This window comes from Clarias gariepinus, chromosome 3, assembly GCF_024256425.1.
Source record: "Clarias gariepinus isolate MV-2021 ecotype Netherlands chromosome 3, CGAR_prim_01v2, whole genome shotgun sequence".
Lineage (NCBI taxonomy): Eukaryota > Metazoa > Chordata > Actinopteri > Siluriformes > Clariidae > Clarias > Clarias gariepinus.
The window spans coordinates 32,958,865-32,977,633 of NC_071102.1; the positions used below are offsets into that span (position 1 = coordinate 32,958,865).

The 18,769-nt window shown below is 37.3% G+C and overlaps 2 protein-coding genes across 3 annotated transcripts; both read left to right on the forward strand.

Annotated features, from left to right (window-relative positions):
* Positions 1-1,895: 1,895 nt before the first annotated feature.
* On the forward strand, positions 1,896-5,679 carry soul5 (heme-binding protein soul5). Its single transcript, XM_053491523.1, has 8 exons — positions 1,896-1,981; positions 2,162-2,221; positions 2,692-2,776; positions 3,997-4,117; positions 4,213-4,352; positions 4,449-4,612; positions 4,906-5,018; positions 5,107-5,679. Coding segments are annotated over exons 1-7 (651 nt in total). The 5' UTR covers positions 1,896-1,979; the 3' UTR covers positions 4,985-5,018; positions 5,107-5,679.
* A 3,908-nt stretch (positions 5,680-9,587) lies between these two features.
* Positions 9,588-18,108, forward strand: nr5a5 (nuclear receptor subfamily 5, group A, member 5). 2 transcript variants are annotated; one of them, XM_053492436.1, is made up of 7 exons: positions 9,588-9,779; positions 11,958-12,073; positions 12,248-12,389; positions 13,629-14,362; positions 16,481-16,600; positions 17,338-17,485; positions 17,662-18,108. In XM_053492436.1, the coding sequence occupies exons 1-7, from the start codon at positions 9,680-9,682 to the stop codon at positions 17,907-17,909; spliced, it is 1,608 nt and encodes a 535-aa protein (XP_053348411.1). In that variant the 5' UTR covers positions 9,588-9,679; the 3' UTR covers positions 17,910-18,108. The 2 variants fall into 2 exon arrangements, with proteins under 2 accessions (XP_053348411.1, XP_053348412.1); XM_053492437.1 differs by having other exon boundaries at positions 17,679-17,891.
* Positions 18,109-18,769: the final 661 nt, after the last annotated feature.

Consider the following 18,769-nt stretch of genomic DNA (forward strand, 5'->3'; position numbering starts at 1 on the left):
TATCCTTTTTAAGGCCTGACCGAAGCGTGTGTTGTGTATATGAATGTTGTGCAGCTCAGGCTAAAGAAACAAGGTTTAGTGTGCTGTTTTTCCACCACAGTCTTATTGCTGTGGTGTGAGCAGATAAGCATTGTGAATAAAAGCACAACAGCTGCATTTGTAGCTACATGTGGCAACAGTCAGTCTCACTTATGTAAGAATTTAGAGGAAATAAAAGTCAGATAATAATGTTTTCCCCATCTTGTTCTTGTCCTCTATATTTATACATTAAACAAAAACAAAGAAACATCACAAAGGAATGTAATATGTATTTATTAAAAGAGATCAATTACAGGTATGATATAGGTCAGTGGGGTTCCCACATCATTGCACACTGCATCTTGCAAAACCTTATCAGTACCAGTATGAGTCCCTCACTCCCACTTCCACCCATAAGAAAATCATATCCTGAATATTTGTCCGAGTGCTTACACACCTGGAATAGAAGGTGTGCTTGACAATGAATGATTTAATGTACTACTCTACCTAGCTCTTTTGACCATTCCTCTGTGAGACTTTGGTTTTCTGCTGAAAAGAACATACACTAATGGAAACACTGCTCTGTTGGGAAACTTTTTTAACAAGGAACTCAATGGCACTCTTCCACATGCACACTAACAGAAGCACTGCTTTTTGACAGAGAGAGAGACTCTGAGTCTTTAGGAAGGAACATCTTTAATAAGACTTAAATGACAATATTATAAGTACAGTACGCATATTTGGATGTTAACTATACAGGTAACGCACACGCATGGAGATTGAGCGCAGGAGACGATTACCTATAATCCCGAAGACAAAGCCCAATGCGTACTATTCATATATCAAGCTCTCGCTCATTTATTAAGTTTAAATTTATTTTAAAATGTTGTTCATCTTACAAAACACTGGCAGACCAAGGTATTTGCAATCCAATGCTGGAAGGTAATTTTACAAACCTTCCAATCGATCAGAGCATTGCTAACCTAGTACTTACAAATAAACTAATCACTCTCTTTGGCTATTTGCTGAGACTGAGGCATCACATGAAATTTATAAATTTTCTTAACGAAAAGTATGTCAACATGAACAAACAAGGTTGTTATTGCCCCCAACCACAGTGTTACAACTGCCCCCTTTTGTGAAGCCAAGATAAAACTTTGTATGCAAGCTAAGAACATCCATATTTGTAACCACTAACCTATACATAGTCATCTAAACTTCAGGAAGCAGAAGAAAAAAACTGTGCAACCAAAACTTCTGACGTGGTGAATAATACAGCTCTTTTTTTAACTGCAGAGCAAGTATTATCACTCAAGCTTGACTGTTGTTGTAATAGTATGGCAAATGCATCACATTAAATTCCTCAAATCAGCTTGCTTTGAGTGTGATGAATTTGCCATACTATTACAACAACAGTCAAGCTTGAGTTATTCCATCATTTGGAAATCTCCAGTATTGTTCTAGAATGTACAAAAATAAACCAATAAACAAAAAAAAATCTGTGTAGCCTCAGATGTTTTTGGCCTATGTAGACTAGCATGTAGTTGTGTTTATTTATTTATTTGCTTGTTTATCTATTTATTTATCTGTTTCTTAAGGATTTGCCCTTTGATATTTGTCATAATATGATATATTTGTATGATATTCGGGATAATTCATGATGTTATATTCCCACTCCATGTGCGGTATTTCTAGAAAAGACTCAGGATCCCAAAGAACCGGACAAAGCAGTAACTGAAGAAGAATAAAGAGGAAACTGATCCTTTCACCTTTTCACAGTTGTGCGACCAGAATTTGAAAAGGCTGCTGAGTGTTGTATAATGTCAAAGAGTGGGGTGGGACCTCTCTGCTTTCATAACCAGTTTCATAACGCATTTCATAAGGCTTTTATAACATGCAGCTTTAAATAAAGAGACAGCACTCCACCCAGCAGAACATCTCAGACGATCTTCTTCCCCACAATGTAAGTCAATTTCTATATATTACCACACTGTTTTTAAACTCTAGCAGGTATAGTTTTGCACTTTAAAGTTCTCTGTAGGGCATTTGTTTGCATGATGTGTAATTCGTGTAAATAATATGTTGATGTTTCTGAATGGGAAGCCATTTCAGAAGGACTTGAATCTGTGATTATTTTGTGCAGGAATTGCTTGATAGGAGCGGTTGTGCTGCTGATATCAATTACAGCAGAAGCCAGAGTGGGGTAAGAGTCCTTTCTGTTTCAACTAGATGTCCGTGGAGGTGTTGTAAATGCTTTTACGTATTGTACCAATTAAAACAATCAGGGTCAGGTTAATCTCAGCCAAAGATATTGTAGTTCTGTCATACAGTAGTTTACATTTACATTTATGCATTTCGCAGACGTTATTATTCAGAGCAACTTACAAAATAATGTCCAAAAGAACACTATCTAGTAGTGGTTAAATGTTTTGAAATAATTTTAGTAATGTTTCTGTTACAGTTACAGAGGATCATTAAACAAATATACTTTAAGCATGCAGGATGATTTAGAATTTGACAGAAATTATTCAGCTCAGTACAGTGTAGTATGTCATTATTGATATATTGTTTCATTCGGATTGTCCTCAGCTGGTCTTCATTAATCTAATTTACATGCAGATATTAATCCGATAAATAAACATTACTTTGACCTCTACGCAAACTTTGACGCAGAAACTCCAACGAGTCCACGTCCTACTGCACAGAGACCAAGGAGTGTCTGCTGTTTGATCTGATCTGCGAGGGAGACGATTATGAGGTGAGTCTCCCGAGGAGGCAGTCTTTTAACATGCCTTAATGTCAATTTGCACTAATGTTTAATACTTTCCACCATAATTTCAATTAATTTTTGTTCTTAAAATATTTTTGGAGAATAAGCAGGAACACCAAAAACTTTTCCAAAAACTAGGCCTTGTTTTTCTACTAGGAAAGTTTGGCTGCGTTTTTTTAAATATTGAAACATGGCATGAACCCAGGAAATCACAGGTTGTTGACCCTTTGGAGTTCTGCACTATCGATTGTTTTCCCAGCTCCCTGAACATTTCTATATTGAGGTTTGGATCCTGTGCAGTGGGACATTATGAACTTAAATACTTTTTAAATATCCCCCTGAGCTTGCGATATAATGCACTCCCCAAGCTAAGTAATGTCAACTATCTATACGCCCATCTATCTAAGGCAGCATTGCTAAGCAATGGTTGGTTGCAAATGACGTACAGTAAAGTATAAGTCCACGTAAGTGGTCATTGCTATGGTGGAAGTTGACCCTAACCTCTGGCAAACTAGAGACACACACACTGTCTCATGCCTAAAATGCATGCCTTTGGACTTCGAGATACTCTGCGGTAACTGACAAAGCACGAGTCGAACATGCAAACCCCATGTACACAGACCAGTGATAAAAAGGGGAGAAAGTGATAAACACTAAGTCACCATGCTGATATTGTTTCGTTTTTGAGCTATTGATAGATGTTAGTTTTTAGCCCTCAGGTCTAATGTCATGACCAGATATCACTGCTCAAGCATGCAGATTGCACAATGCTAAACTGGTGGTTATAGTAATTTAGTAACTCTAATGTACACTGATCAGCCAGAACATTACAGTCCCCTACACCAGTTTACTATATATATATATATATATATATATATATATATATATATATATATAGATAGATAGATAGATAGATAGATAGATAGATAGATAGAATAGATAATCAGTGTTAATGTGTAAATGTTAATCAGTGTATAACATATTTCTTCATTAGGAACTTTAGGCTTATAGCTATGGTGTAAATTCCTGCTACTGTATATTCTGGCATTCATGCTATATCCTACGATTTGGTAGAAAATAGTGAACTACTATTGTAATATTTGATTCAGTTACATTCAAATAAAATAAAATACATTCTGTGTTTATTTTATTGTTATTGTGTAATCAATTTATTATCAATAACACTGGCTGCTTGGGGAATATTTTAGGTTCGTCATTACGAGGCTGCTAAATGGGTGACCACAGAGGTGGAGTCCATTGTAAAGGAAGTGGCAATAGTAAAAGCTTTCAGAAAACTTTTTAAGTACATCACAGGTGAAAATGAAGCAGGTGAGGCAGTAAACATCATGTCATGTCATGACATAAACATTATTCAGAAGATATGACTTAATTATGACTAATGATTCTTACTTGTATACTTGCAGGTGCTCATATTGACATGACAGCCCCAGTCATCACTAAAATCAAAGAGGAAACCCCTTGGTTGGAAACATCAGTGTACGTTCTCAGCTTCCTGTTGCCGTCTGCCTACCAGAGCCAGGCTCCCCAGCCCAATGACAGCACTGTGAGTGTGCAGGCGAAACCATTTAAATCATGACTGCTGAGCATTTACAAATCATACATCCTAACAACAAATGTATTATTTGCATTGTTTGTCCAGGTGTACTTCACAGACATGCCAGATATGAAAGTGTACGTTAAGAGCTTTGGAGGCTGGATGGTGTCACCAATAACTACAATGTATTCTGACCAGCTGAAAAAAGCACTCGACAAAGCTCAGGCCACTTACGAGACAGACTACCACTATGACGTTGGCTATAACAGGTAGCACTGAGTAAATATTAAGGTGGTTATTAACGAGCTAGCTGAATTGCTAGTGTTATAAAATGAAGCACTTATTTATTGTTATAATGCATGTGATTTTTCCCATCATTGTACATTTTATGTGCACCTGTCCAAGGGGGTCTCCCACCTCGTGTGTTTTTCATGATTACAAAAATGGTTTACATTTGTTCAAGTTTGTTCTACGACAGAAAGATCTCTATCATTTTCTAAGTATCATTCACTCTTACATTTACTCAGTCCTGTATGTGTTTTTCATGTGTGTGTGTGTGCAGCCCAATGAAGCTGCTTAAACGACACAACGAGGTGTGGTATGTGGTTAAAGGACAACCAGTCTGTCCCCCTGCCGAGTAACAAAGTGTCTCTGCCTCATCTACAGCAAAATCAGGTAAAAGAGTTACATTCCAAGCCCAAAATAAAGCAGTGGTTTATAAATAACTAAAGTCACCTACTTATTGAACTATTTTCCTTTCCAGCTTCCAAAACCCCCCCAGACTGAAGCGTTTCATGCCGGATGCGAAAAGCATAATAAATGCATTTTGTATTATTCTTGATGAGCTGAGTATTTGACAGATTATTTCTTTCCTTTTTAACTTGAATAACTATTATTATTATTATAAGTATAATAATATTATTATTATTGTTGTTGTTATTATTATTATTTTAAGCTCCATATTATTTCTATAACTCAGCAGCAGATGTCGCTACTACCAAGAAAATAAATACAGCAGTTACTACCAACTTTTTTATTTACGATATACCATATATAGGAAGATATTTCTATAGTTTTAAGACACTGTTAAAATCTTGCATGCCTTTTTATTCTCAGTAAAATGACATGGGTTATGGGTATTGATAGGTCATTTTTTTCTATTACAATTACTGGCTTTTGTGTTTATTCAGGTCTTTTATTTCCTAGTTTTATGCATTACAGTAAGATATGTAGCTGTGAGCAGACAAACCTTTGAGAAGTTATTCTTCAGCTCAAATAAAACTGGTCTGAAGATTTCTTTAAGCATGCAAATAAACATCAAGAGAAAGAAAATCAATGCCTGTCTTCCAAATCTTTACTCAATGCTGAACAAATTTTGAGCAATTGCTGATTAAAATGTTATAATTATTTTTGCATTTTAGATACTTTTGAAAATTAGTTCCTTGAGACTGTGAAACCTGAGTTTAGTAGCACATCAGCCAAAGCTTTAGATAGTTTTACTACAAGTCAATCGGCGAAATTTGTGTCAAATAAAGCTGTAAACTGACTGGCATTTACAGATGACTTCAAGCTGGTATGGTGATGAGACTCTCAACCGCAAGAAAATATATGAATGGTGAAAACATTTTAAAGAAGGCCATACGTCCCTGAATGATGATCCGGGTCAAGGTGGCTCGGAGTCCACTGCAGTCGTTCCCGTAAACATTTAGCAAGTAGTTGACTTCATGGAATGTTGTGTGAACTGTATTTTATTGAGAGTTTAGAAAAATCTTTATGATTGTTTTAGAATATTCTTATTGATTTAAGAATATTCTTTACATATCCTAAAATGAAACTGCTTACAGGATAAGTATTTAAGTCTTTAAGTATTTTTAAGTCTTAAAAAGACCAGGCTAATATAGAGGTTAAATATTTGCTTCGCCATTGTCTTGTTTTTTATTTTTTAAATAAATTGTTAAGGAAAAACATAAGAAACATTAAACTGGAGATTATACACTTTCATTACTTTTTAAAGCAATGTTTAAGCAAATTTTAAACAAATTGCTTATTGCTATTGGCTATTTTTTCAGGTAAATGCTAATCTACTCATGACAAGGCTATATTCAGTGCATCTGGACCGTATTAGTCTCCTGTCCCATAACCTGAAATCTACAAGATTCAATTCATGCTTCCTCCTTCCAGGGACATAAAATATTTTCAGCTCGGCAGTCTGAAGCAGTCACTCGCGCCCCAATATCCAATGCATCTGGCTATATATATAGACTGATCAGTAATAAAGTCTCAGTTTTAAGCATTTCAGTACAACATACTATAATCTAGAATCTAGAGTTTTTTTCTGGAATTTGTCTTAAATTGCTGTGCTGCTTTTTTGTTCATTTACAAAATCAGGAGAAAAAGATTGCAAATGCAATGTGCATTATATTACTTTGCAGTAGAAGGCTGTGTTAAGTTTTGACAGGGACAAGGTACAACAGGTACAAAGAAAAAGAAGAAATAATAAACAGAAAAAAAGGCCTTTAACATTTATTTTCGAGCTTACTGTAAGTTGTGCTAGATGGTTATACTACAGTAGATGGTTGTGCTGTTATAAGGAAAAATCTAATTCAAATATTATTTTTCACATACACAGTCATACACAGTACAATATGTAGTGAAATGCTTATACAACCGCCCCGTGACTTAAAAAAATAAAGAAGATTAATTAGAAATAAATTTATTAATAAGAAATAAATATGAATAAAAGAACTACAATAGAAAATAAGTTTAACTAGGATAAATAAAAAAATATTCTGTACAAATAAGGACATTGTGTACAATATAGCAAAATATAGAAAATATAGAAAAAAATAAAAATTTATTGTAAATGAAGAAAAAAAATAACTGGTTGTGCAAACATGCATAAAAAGTGTCTTATTAACGTGTCTTGTGCAATGATCCAGAAATAAAAATATAAATATGTAAGTGTATGTGTGCGTGAATGTGTTCATATAAGTGTCCATGAATGTCCAGGATGAGTGCGAAGAGACAATGCCATAACTTTTGGATGTTTAAAAAAGGTGGTATTAGTCCTGGGTGGTGTTGTGGTTGAGAGACCTTATCGCCTGCGTGAAGAAGCTCCTCCTCAGTCTCTCTGGGTTGGCCTTCAGGGAGCGGAATCGCTTTTCAGAGCTTAACAAAGAGAACAGTCCATATTTGGGGTGGCTGAGGTCCTTCACGATCTTCCTGGCCTTGGTCCAGCACCGCTTGCTGTGGATTGGGGGCAGGATGATTCGCTCAGCTGAACGCACCACCCTCTGTAGAGCACGTCTGTCCTGCATGATGCCAGGTTGTGATGTTTCCCGTCAGGACGCTCTCTACGGTGCAGGAGTAGAAGTTCCTGAGCACCTTAGAGGGCAGTCTGAAGTCTCTCAAGCGTCTGAGGTGGTAGAGACGCTGTCGGGCCTTTTTCACCACGATGTTGATGTGACAGGACCATGACAGGTCCTGCGTGATGTACACAGAGGTATCTGAAGCTGTCCACGGTCTTTTTACTATTATTGCAATTGGGGGAAAAAGTCCTCACTTAACAAAACTAATTTTAAGTTGAAAAAATCTTAAAGTTTCCTAAGTTTTAATGTATTACTCTTCTCTTTTTTATTCTTTTTTAAACAAAATAAAAAATGAAGTCTTTGTTGCTTTCCTTCATGGATTTGTTTAGTTTGAAATTGTGAAACGTATAAAAATTTCTTCTTATACCACAGAAAAGTACTTAGTGTTTTCTCTCTGCATTTATCATTTACATACAATACTCAGAAAATGACCTCTAAACTGTACCTTGGTTTGGACAAAGAAACATCATGTATCTTTCACCTGAAAACCTGATATTGTAAACCTCGCAGACCAAAAGCCAGCTCGTCTGGTCTGATCCCACGGGAAAGCCAAGGCAGCACAAATGGCCAATAACATCCATGCTGTCCCAAGGCAAAGGCAAAGAGCTGACTTGGCCTCTAAACTCCCCAGATCCTAATCTGACTGAGTACCCAAGGGATGTGCCGGATACACAAGTCTGATCCATGAAAGCCCCTGCAATGCACAGCACCAGACACCACAGCACACACAAATATCATGTGATCTTGTGAAGTTGTATGAATTTATTTTATTATCAGCAGACTTTATACAATATTCTACTTATTAATTTAGCATTGTAAATGGATAAGTTTAACAAAATTTTAAAAAATCTAATTTTTAATTAATAATAATCTAATAATAATTTATAATTTTTACAAATTTATTAAAGTAGCTAATCAATTTGCCCACATGTTTTTGGGAGAAAAACTCAATCAATGAATCAATGAAATTCCTTACGTTAACACGAGCTCAGGATGGAACTTGCACATGTACATGTACATGTACATGAACTTGAAACGCCAGAGCTTTGATGTGACCCTCCTACCTACTGATCCCCATCCCCACTTGTACCTTGTTGTGATTAATGGAGTAAATAAGTACAGCTTTAAATATAAAAAAATAATAAAAATTCTACTTTATAACATTAACTGAAAATCTTGACCTGACCTGTTTCAGTCATGTATTGTCAACGTAGTGTTATTCTTTTTATTAAATTAATCTATTTCCTTTTATATCTTTGTTACGTGGTTATTGTAAGTCATATTTTCCATTCCATTACGTCCTTGTTGGAGGATATTAACAGACGTCTTTTGTTTTAGATAAAAGCCATAAGCTATCCAACTAGTCTTTGCTAATCTATGTCAGATGTCTGACTCAGGGTAATCTGTCACCCTTGAACTATTATATTTCCTTTTACTTGGATCCAAGTTTCTTAGGATGGCTTTATTAATTCAAGCTTGTTTTAAGATTTAAACTGTGAAATAAATAAATGAATATAATTATCAGTATATGACTTTTATGACTATTTGTTAAAAGTAGCCTATGTATAAATATATATAATATTATAGTGGAATAGGCTTATAGTAGCACAGTGTATTGAACGGTGTGTAATATACCAGGTACGCTGCCAGTCAGCATAGTACCCTAAATGCAAAAAAAAAATTAATACAAAAACAGATTTATTACATGACATTATACTATTTGCAATAGTACAGCAACATAGAATGTGTAGGAACACCATTTTATTTGTGTTACATTGTGCAGTGAGTTTTTCTCTCTCTGCAGTCTGTGAAGGTGTGCCAGAGGCAGGTTTATTACCCTCAGCATGGAGCAAAGTCCTCCAGCAGGCCTCCACACTGCGCCAGCTGTTCTGCACTTAGGTCAGCCTGTGCCTCTCTTCGTCCCTGGGGGCATCTGCACCTGGCAAACCCCAGCTTCTCGTCTGGACCATGAATATTTCAGGTTTTCAACCAAGGACCCTCCAGTCCCCAACCATACACCCTGCTGGAAACACTCTGGACCTGACAATGCAAGAGGGACCATCAACCTGTAAGTGCATGTCCATGTGCCGGAGATTGTCTGATTGTCTGATTTGGCACTGGAATACATTGATTCGTGTATTGTGCCATGTCAGCGTGGAATTTGAAATGTGCTTCGTTTCATTTTGATTGAAGACCATTCATTACGCATTTTATGTTTTTTTATTACAATTATTATTAATAATAATAATTAAATAACAAATTTACTGAGTAGGCTGCAAACCTAATACATGTAATACTTTAGGTCCTGAAGCAGAATTTAATCTTAATCATCCATCTATTTATGTATGATTTAAAAAAAGGAAGCCTAATATTATTAATTTGCTTAATAATAAGCGATCATATTAATCACTTATTATCTTTACTTCTGTACTTAACACCACTGTGTCACATTTCTTTCAATAACATTCATTTTAATCTATGATAAATTATATGCAATGTTTTTCTAACATTATTAATCTACTATATTAATATAGCTCCCTTAATTGATAGGTAAACATGTAAACAATGGGTAAAAGACAAAGACAAAATGTACACAAAACCCAAAAATTACCAAGTATTTTTATCATCCTCTTTATCATTAAATAAATTAAGCCAAGCTCAAAAAAAGTTAATGTTGTAAAAATCTATTTTGGTCATGCACATGGGTTAATTTGACACAAGGGCACAAGGATTAATCACTAGATTAAAGAAGACATTTTATCTTTATTAAAAGTCTCGTATTTCTTTATATATATTTTTTTTTTATTAAATATGAATACTAGACACTGACTGAATACAGATTTATATAATACAGTGATAGCCAAACGTATTGAGGCAAAAATGAAATTTAATGTTTTAATGACAATTTTTTTTATTATTATTAATAATAATAATAATAATAATCAAGCTAATAAGAATCATTTGTTATTTAATGCAATGAAATTGATATAGAAAATCTATATTTAGTATGAAATCATTGATTCTTTAAAACCTGCTGAATCTGGCTTCAAAAAGACATCAACAGCACTCACTCAAGATGTCACTCACTTAATCCATGCCTGATTGATTGCTTCCTATCATGTACAGAAATTCACAACTCACTCTAGTTTAAGTCATTTTGTGCAGAGGTGGACTTTTTCGGCTTCAGGAAAAAGTCTTGCCATATATTTGTTCCATCCAGCTGATTCTAATTAGCACAACTTTTCAGCCAGATAGGCGAGAACTTATTATATGTTTGCGGATTTACACTCTACTATACAGCAGGTGGAAGTGGGTATCTGTTCGTTTTGCAAGCTGTAAAATTAACACAATGATCCAAATTTTTTTTTTGTGCTATGGATAATATCAATATTTTTTTAAAATGCGACTCTCTCACATACCTTGATGCTTTATCAATTATGGCCGTGTACTGCACACACATTTTGTAGGAGACAATTGATGTGGTCACATTCTAAACAATGGCATTCCACTTTCATTATCAGGTATGGTATGCGGTCAGGTTTGATTAATACCCTGCTTGAGTACGCAGTAACATGCTTGAGATCACGTTTTTAAAGTGGACTCAAACACAATACACAGGACATTTAATTTTTATACCACTTATCCTGTACATGGTCACAGGAGGCCTGGAGATTATCCCAAGGGACATCAGGGATGAGACAAGACACACCCTAGACAGGGTGCCAATCCATTGCAGGGCACACACACACTCATTCACACAATGCAGGAATGCATATTAGCGTAATCTGCATGTCTTTGGACTGTGGGAGTACCCGAAGAACCCACCAAGCATGGGGAGAACACATAGACAGGTATTGTGTAAACAGAGAATACAGACTTCATTTCTCATCTCCTTTCCATAAACCACACCTTTACTGGCAGCAATAACCACAGAGACCTTACTCATTTTATATCTATACAAAAAAGGCCACGCCTCCTTCTCTGAGATTGGTTGGGACACAGACCACACCACCGGGCGCAGATGCTACACATCTGATAACATTTCTGATAAAAAAAAATACTTCTAACCCATTTTTCCTGGTACAAACTTCTCTCAATAGTGAATCTTTTCTGTCACAGCATGTCATGTACCCTGAGGATGTACCCTGAGGATGACCTTGAGACATGTACTGTATCATCTCATAGCATGAATTTAAACCCAAAGCCATTTAGGTTTATTTTCTCTCCTTCATGTCATATCTCACAGCTAGGGACTTGAAGCCAGAGCCTGATGTTCATGAAGAGCCGGAGGAGTCCTGTCCTGTCTGTGGTGACCGGGTGTCAGGATATCATTATGGACTGCTGACATGCGAGAGCTGTAAGGCAAGTCAGACCACAGATGTTTGAACTAACCAATATTAAACAAAATGAATGATAGTTGTGATCCAGATTTATAATCACTAATTCCTTAGACATTACACTACACCAGTTACCACTGTACATCTTCCTTCTTCTTTTCTCACCATTTCTCTCTCTCTCTTTCTCTTTGTTTTTCAGGGCTTCTTCAAGCGCTCTGTGCAGAACAACAAGCGCTACACCTGTGCAGAGAGGCAGAGCTGCCCGATGGACCCAGCACAGAGGAAGAGATGCCCTTACTGCCGCTTTCAGAAGTGTCTAGCTGTGGGCATGAAGAGAGAGGGTAGGCCTCTCATTCCTCCATTTACACACACTCATGCAAGGCAGAAAATTCAGGCTTCAAAAGCTTCATGTCAGGACCCTAAAACACATAGATGATAAATCCAACTTGTAGTTTTTTGGTGCATCTGAGGCCTGGCACTCGTCGGTGCCAGCTGAGTTCATTGAACTTGCTGGATGTTGATAGGGTTGACTTTTCAGCCAAATAACGAAAGAAAAGAAGCAATCAAAGGAAGCAGCTCTCTATTTCTATCTCCTCTGGTTAGCTATATTTCTGCAAAGAAACTGTCTAAGGAGAAATGTGAAAAATACTCAAAGTACATAGAAAATGGTATTTTATTTGGCATTATATAATTTTGCTGCTCATTGAGGGGTATCCTGAGTGCAATGGATACTGGGTCTGGCTCAAAGTCCTGGTTCCTCATCCAACTACACACTTGGGCGCAAGGGATCTAAGGCTTAAGAGGTGTGAAAGGAGGCATTCAGAGAATTCCTATAAACTCAATACAAACTCTCAGTGTCATAACGCATTTAACAAAATAACTGTGTAGAATGGCTTTTATATTTAAGCGAGACCTTGAACATGTGACATTTGTGACAGGGCAAGTTGCAAAAATTCATAACTAATGTAAAAATGTACTAAATATGGTCATATATTTTGATAATATGTGTTACTGTATCTGTTTTCCTTTTATCTTCTACAAACACATTTTATTACCCCTCCTCAGTCTGGGGCATTATTTATTGTGTGCGTGTCACTGTAATCAGTTTATGAAGGGGTGAAGCAAGAGGTGATCATCAGCAGGCCTTGTTCTCTGCCAAATTGATGTGTCACAGTTCTAAGTTTGATGGTTGCCTTTGTCCTTAACATCAGATCCACGATAAAGGGTGCGAAAGTTGAATAATTCTGTCCTCCATTTATCTTTAAGGCCATAAACCAAGGGCACATTTAGATGGCGGAGATAAACCAGTCAGGAAATGTACTGTACAAAAAGCTTTTATTTACTGAGAAGGTCCTTTCAAGATGGATGAAGGCTGTATATAGGATTTTGACAAATTCTGATCAATAACCAATACATTTCCAAACCACCCTCGGGTTAGTGTTATGCACTTAATCCCAATTCAACACAAAATTGAAAAGGATTTGAATAGGATTCATATACCCATGTTCGTTCTGCTGTGGAATGGGCAGGGCTTGTCAGCAAAAGGCTTTAAAATAACTGTTGTTTTGAAATGTCCACAGCTGTACGGGCAGACCGAATGAGGGGCGGACGGAACAAATTCGGACCTCTGTACCGGAGGGACAGGCAACTGAAACAGCAGAGAGGAGGATATCACCAAGCAAACCCTGGTCCCTACAGGATCAAACTGGAAAGACCTCAAGCACCCTTACAGCCTCATGAGTTCCACCTCCTGCCTGGGGCTTTTCCAACTCCGCTAAGCTCTGAGCCCTTTCACCAACCACACACGCTTCCTCCCAGCATCAGCCAACCAGAGCTCATGGTTCTGGACTGCACATTAAGCAGAGACAGAGCTTTAACCGCCCCATCACTCTCCTGTGCTGGACTCTACCACCCCAACTTCCACGGTTTCCCTCAAGAAAAAAAAGAAATGGCTTTCAGCTATAGTCCTGCTACTCTGTGCACCATTTCCACACCTGTGCTCAATTCTAGCTCCACACACACACCGGCATCTTTGACCCCTTGTTCAGATCCAATACCATCTCCATCCCTGACCCCAACCCTGACCTCCGACCCCTTTTCATCTAACACAGCCTTCCTGAATGAGCTAATGCAGGGCGAGCCAGACGAGTCGCAGGTCTGTTCACGAGTGGTGGCCAGCCTGCGGAGAGAGCAGGCCAGCCGAGGAAAACACGACTGCCTCAACACCTTCAGCATCATGTGTAAAATGGCCGACCAGACTTTGTTCGGACTGGTGGAGTGGGCGCGCAACTGTGTGTTATTTAAAGAACTTAAGGTAGTTCTTTTTCTCTATTTGTCGCTCATCCTGTAAATATGTTTAGATATTTATATTGTGAGTAAGATAAATCTTTATAGTATCAATAATTTCAAAAGTTATATGTTAAAGGACGTTTTAATGTTTGTTTATACACACACACACACACAGGTGCATCTCAATAAATTAGAATATCATTAAAAAGTTTATTTATTTCAGTAATTCAGTTCAAAGTTATATATATATATATATATAGTAGATTTATTTTACACATACTGATATATTTCAAGTCTTAATTCCTTTTCATTTTGATGATGAAAAGCTAATAAAAATCCAAAATTATGTATTTTAGAAAATTTGATCACTTAAGTCCATTTTAATACAGAAATGTTGGACTACTAAAAAGTATGAAAATGTACAGCACTCAATACTTGGTCCTTTTGCGAGAATTATTGCAAAGCAATGCGGCGTGGCAGGGAGGGGATCAGTCTGTGGCACTGCTGAGGTCTTATGGAAATCCAGGTTGCTCTGATAGCAGTCTAGGCTCTTCTGCATTGATGCGCCTGGTGTCTCACATCTTACTCTTCACAATCCCACTTAGATTCTCTATTGGACAAGTTTGCTGGCCAATCAAGCACAGGTCCTTGATCCATGGTCCTTGAATCAGGTATTGGTACTTTTGTCAGTGTGGGCAGGTGCTGGAAAATGAAATCAGCATCTCCATAAAGCTGGTCAGCAGAGGGAAGCTGAAGTGCTCTACACTTTCTGGTAGAAATCTGCGCTGACCTTGGACCCGATAAAACACAGTGGACCAACACCAGCAGATAACATGGCTTCCCAAACCACCACTGACTGTACAAACTTTACACTGGACCTCAAGCAACTTTCTGTGCATCACCTCTCTTCCTCCAGACTCTTGGACTTTAATTTTCCAATGAAATGCAACATTTACTTTTATCTGAAAAGATGACTTTGGCCCGCTGAGCAACATTGCAGTCCAGTCCAGTCCAGTCCTTTTTGTCTTTAGTCTATGTCTTTACGCCTCTGACGTTGTGTCTGGTTCAAGAGTGGCTTGACACAGGGAATGCGACAGCTGTAGCCCATGTCCTGGATAAATCTGTGCATGGTGGCTCTTGCAGCACTGACTCCAGCTCCGGGGCACTGCTTGTGAATCTCCCCCTAAATTCTTGAATGGACTTAGTTTAACAATCCTCTCCAGGCTGCGGTTATCCCTGTTACTTGTGCACCTTTTTCTAACACATTTTTTCCTTTCACTCAACTTTCCATAAATGTGCTTGGATAGACCTAGTGATGTTACTATAAGACGCAGGGGCTCACAAGGGTGTATCCAGCAGAAGGGGGCGTGTCCAAATGAAGCCTCGCTTCGAGGCGCGTGACGGATCCCCGAGAGTCACGTGACCAACGACACAAGGAAGAATTGCGTTTGCCGGAAACACGTGACTGAGTGATTATATTGGAGATTTTTGTTTTTTTTTATTTGCATTTCACAATGAACTTTACATTCACTTTTTGAAAAATAAATGAAGAAAAAGAAAGAAAATGTACACAGAATCTTTTGTCTTACGTTACGATCTAGTTGCTACACAAAATTTGTCCACTAGATGGCAGCACAGTGACCCCTTGAATTAAGCTTTGTGTTGCTTAGCTGATTAGAGTGTGACGTCAGAGTCTCTAATATTGAACTTTTCCACAATATTCTAAATTTCTAAGATAGGAAATTCTGGGTTTTATTAGCTATAAAATCCATAATCATCAGAATCAAAAGAAATAAACACTTAAATATATATCAGGCTGTGTGTAATAAATCTATATAATAAATGAGTTTCACTTTTGAAATTAAATTTACTGAAATGAATCAACTTTTCAATGATATTCTAGTTTATTGAGATACGCCTGTACAGTATATATACATAAAACCAATAGTTGTGGCTGGTTTTGCAGAATGTTCAGTAAAACTAAAGTTAATCTCCTTATAAAACTGCAAACATTATACCTGAGACTGTATTTTAAGCAAAAGGTTGTTATACAAATTATTGACTCAGATTTATTAATTACTGTTTAGTTCTTTTTATAGGATTATTTACATCACCTTTGTACCTGGTGTGTGATGTTTTGCAGGTGGAGGATCAGATGGTGCTGCTGCAGAGCTGCTGGAGTGAACTGCTGGTGTTGGATCATCTGTGCCGCCAGGTGGCTTATGGGAGAGACGGTAGCATCTACCTGGTCACAGGGCAACAGGTCATTATAAAGTGTAGCTCAAATTTACACAGAATGTGAAGGGAAATGCGTCAAATTTATGCATTTTTTGCCATGCATTACAAATTACTGTTCAGGTTTTACTGACTGGATCCACTTCAATAATAATCTCCGCATTTTGGACATCAGTGGATGACGATACTGTAAAAGGTTGTGAAGCCTGTCTCTATTATCAGGGGTGTGTTGTGATTGTCCAAGGTCGAGCTTGATCAGAGCCTGGCTTATTAATTATTATTATTATTATTATTATGGAGTTTCCTAAATGTTTTCTCTGAATTTTCTCAACCTGTATTTTTAACTACTAGAAATTCTTGTCTCCTTGTATTCTTTAATCTGAGTTTTAAATCAGATTTTTTTACTTTCACAATTTTCTAACCTGATGTTTTCATGTGATATTTTACATATCTAAATAATTTTTCCTTATTTTAACCTTAATTTATTTTAATTTTATGTTTTACCTATATTACTTTATTTAACCTGATAAAGCAATTTTTAATCAAATTTCTTTTCATATTTCTTTTTTTATTCTGAATATAACCTGGATTCTTAACCAGATGTTTTTTCCCCTAAAAGAAAATAAAAAATAGCTGTACTTCTTTAATGACTTTTGGCCATCATGCACATACTATACCTATAAATACAAGCATTTTCTGCATCAAAACAAGACACAAAGTGTTACAATGTGCAAACCCCACCTGTGTGTTTTACTTCCTCTGCAGATTAAGGTGTTGACAGTGCTCTCGCAGGCGGGGGCCACACTGAGCAGTCTGGTGTCCAGAGCGCAGGATTTGGTGTCCAAGCTCAGGGCTCTTCATCTGGACAGACAGGAGTTTGTGTGTCTGAAGTATCTGGTGCTCTTCAACCCAGGTGTGTGATTCTAAAACCTAAACACGCTTCTAAAAATGTTCAGTTTATTACCTGTGTTTATCTAACACACCTGCAGATGGTACACACTCTAGAACCTAGAATTATTTTTATAGAAAAGTGAAAAGAATTTTTTTTTTTAAAGCAAAAGTGTTTGTGTTTGTGTGTGTGTGGTACAGATGTGAAATCTGTGCAGGACCGCAGGCAGGTGGAGCGCACCCAGGAGCGGGTGAACAGGGCTCTGATGGACCACACTCTGCACACACACCCAGGCCAGTCGGATAAATTCGGCCAGCTGCTGCTCCGGCTGCCTGAAGTACGCAGCATCAGCCTGCAGGTAGAGGAGTACCTGTACCAGCGCCACCTGCTGGGGGACTTGCCCTGTAACTCCCTGCTTACCGAGATGCTGCACGCCAAGCATACCTGACACCATCTTGAAGCACATCCTGTACAGAAGAATAATGCTTTTCTTTTTTGCACTTTCAGAAATTGTTGTGACTTTTTTTTCTCCTGTTTTAAGGTCCTTAACATTTTGACTCAGGACAAGGAGAAAAAAAAAAACAACACTTTAACCCTGACAGTATTGCTAAACACTCCTGCAGTCCAAATAAAACCCTGAAAACCAACTGTCATGTTTTTGGCATTTTATATTTACAACAACAACAAAAGAAAGTGTATGTAAAATGAGTATGTGAATGGAATAAGGATATATGCTTGGGGAGGAAAAATGTTTGACATGGAAGTTGGCTTCAATGTTTGGAACCTAATCAACAACAGGGTGGTATGATAAAGCAAAGATAATGTAATCACAAGGCTGATTCTTCACCATACAACAGCACATCCAAAAATATTGTATTCTTCTAATGCTATGTATATAGTCTTATGGTGCGAAGAAAAAAAAGTTTTTGAAAAAAAAGGCTGTAACCCTGCAAATTTTCCAGCGACTTAAAACTTCCCAAATTACAACTAACACAAGAGATTCACTTCATAAATATTAAACACATCTGTGTATAAATGCTCATCAGTTCAATGATGTACGAGGGTTTCATTCAAGTCAAACTGGGACTTGATATAAATTTTGGTGAATTAAGGTGTAAAAGTGATTGTAAACATTTCAATGGTGTGAACATTTTAAAGAAGGCCATACGCCTGTGATTGACGATCCAGGCAGAGGTGGCTCGGAGCCCACGACAGTAGTTCCCGTTATCTGTTAAATCGACAGATAACTTGCCGCCTACTTGCGGAAGAGACGCACCTGTCCGGGAGTACTGTACACCCCTTGCACTC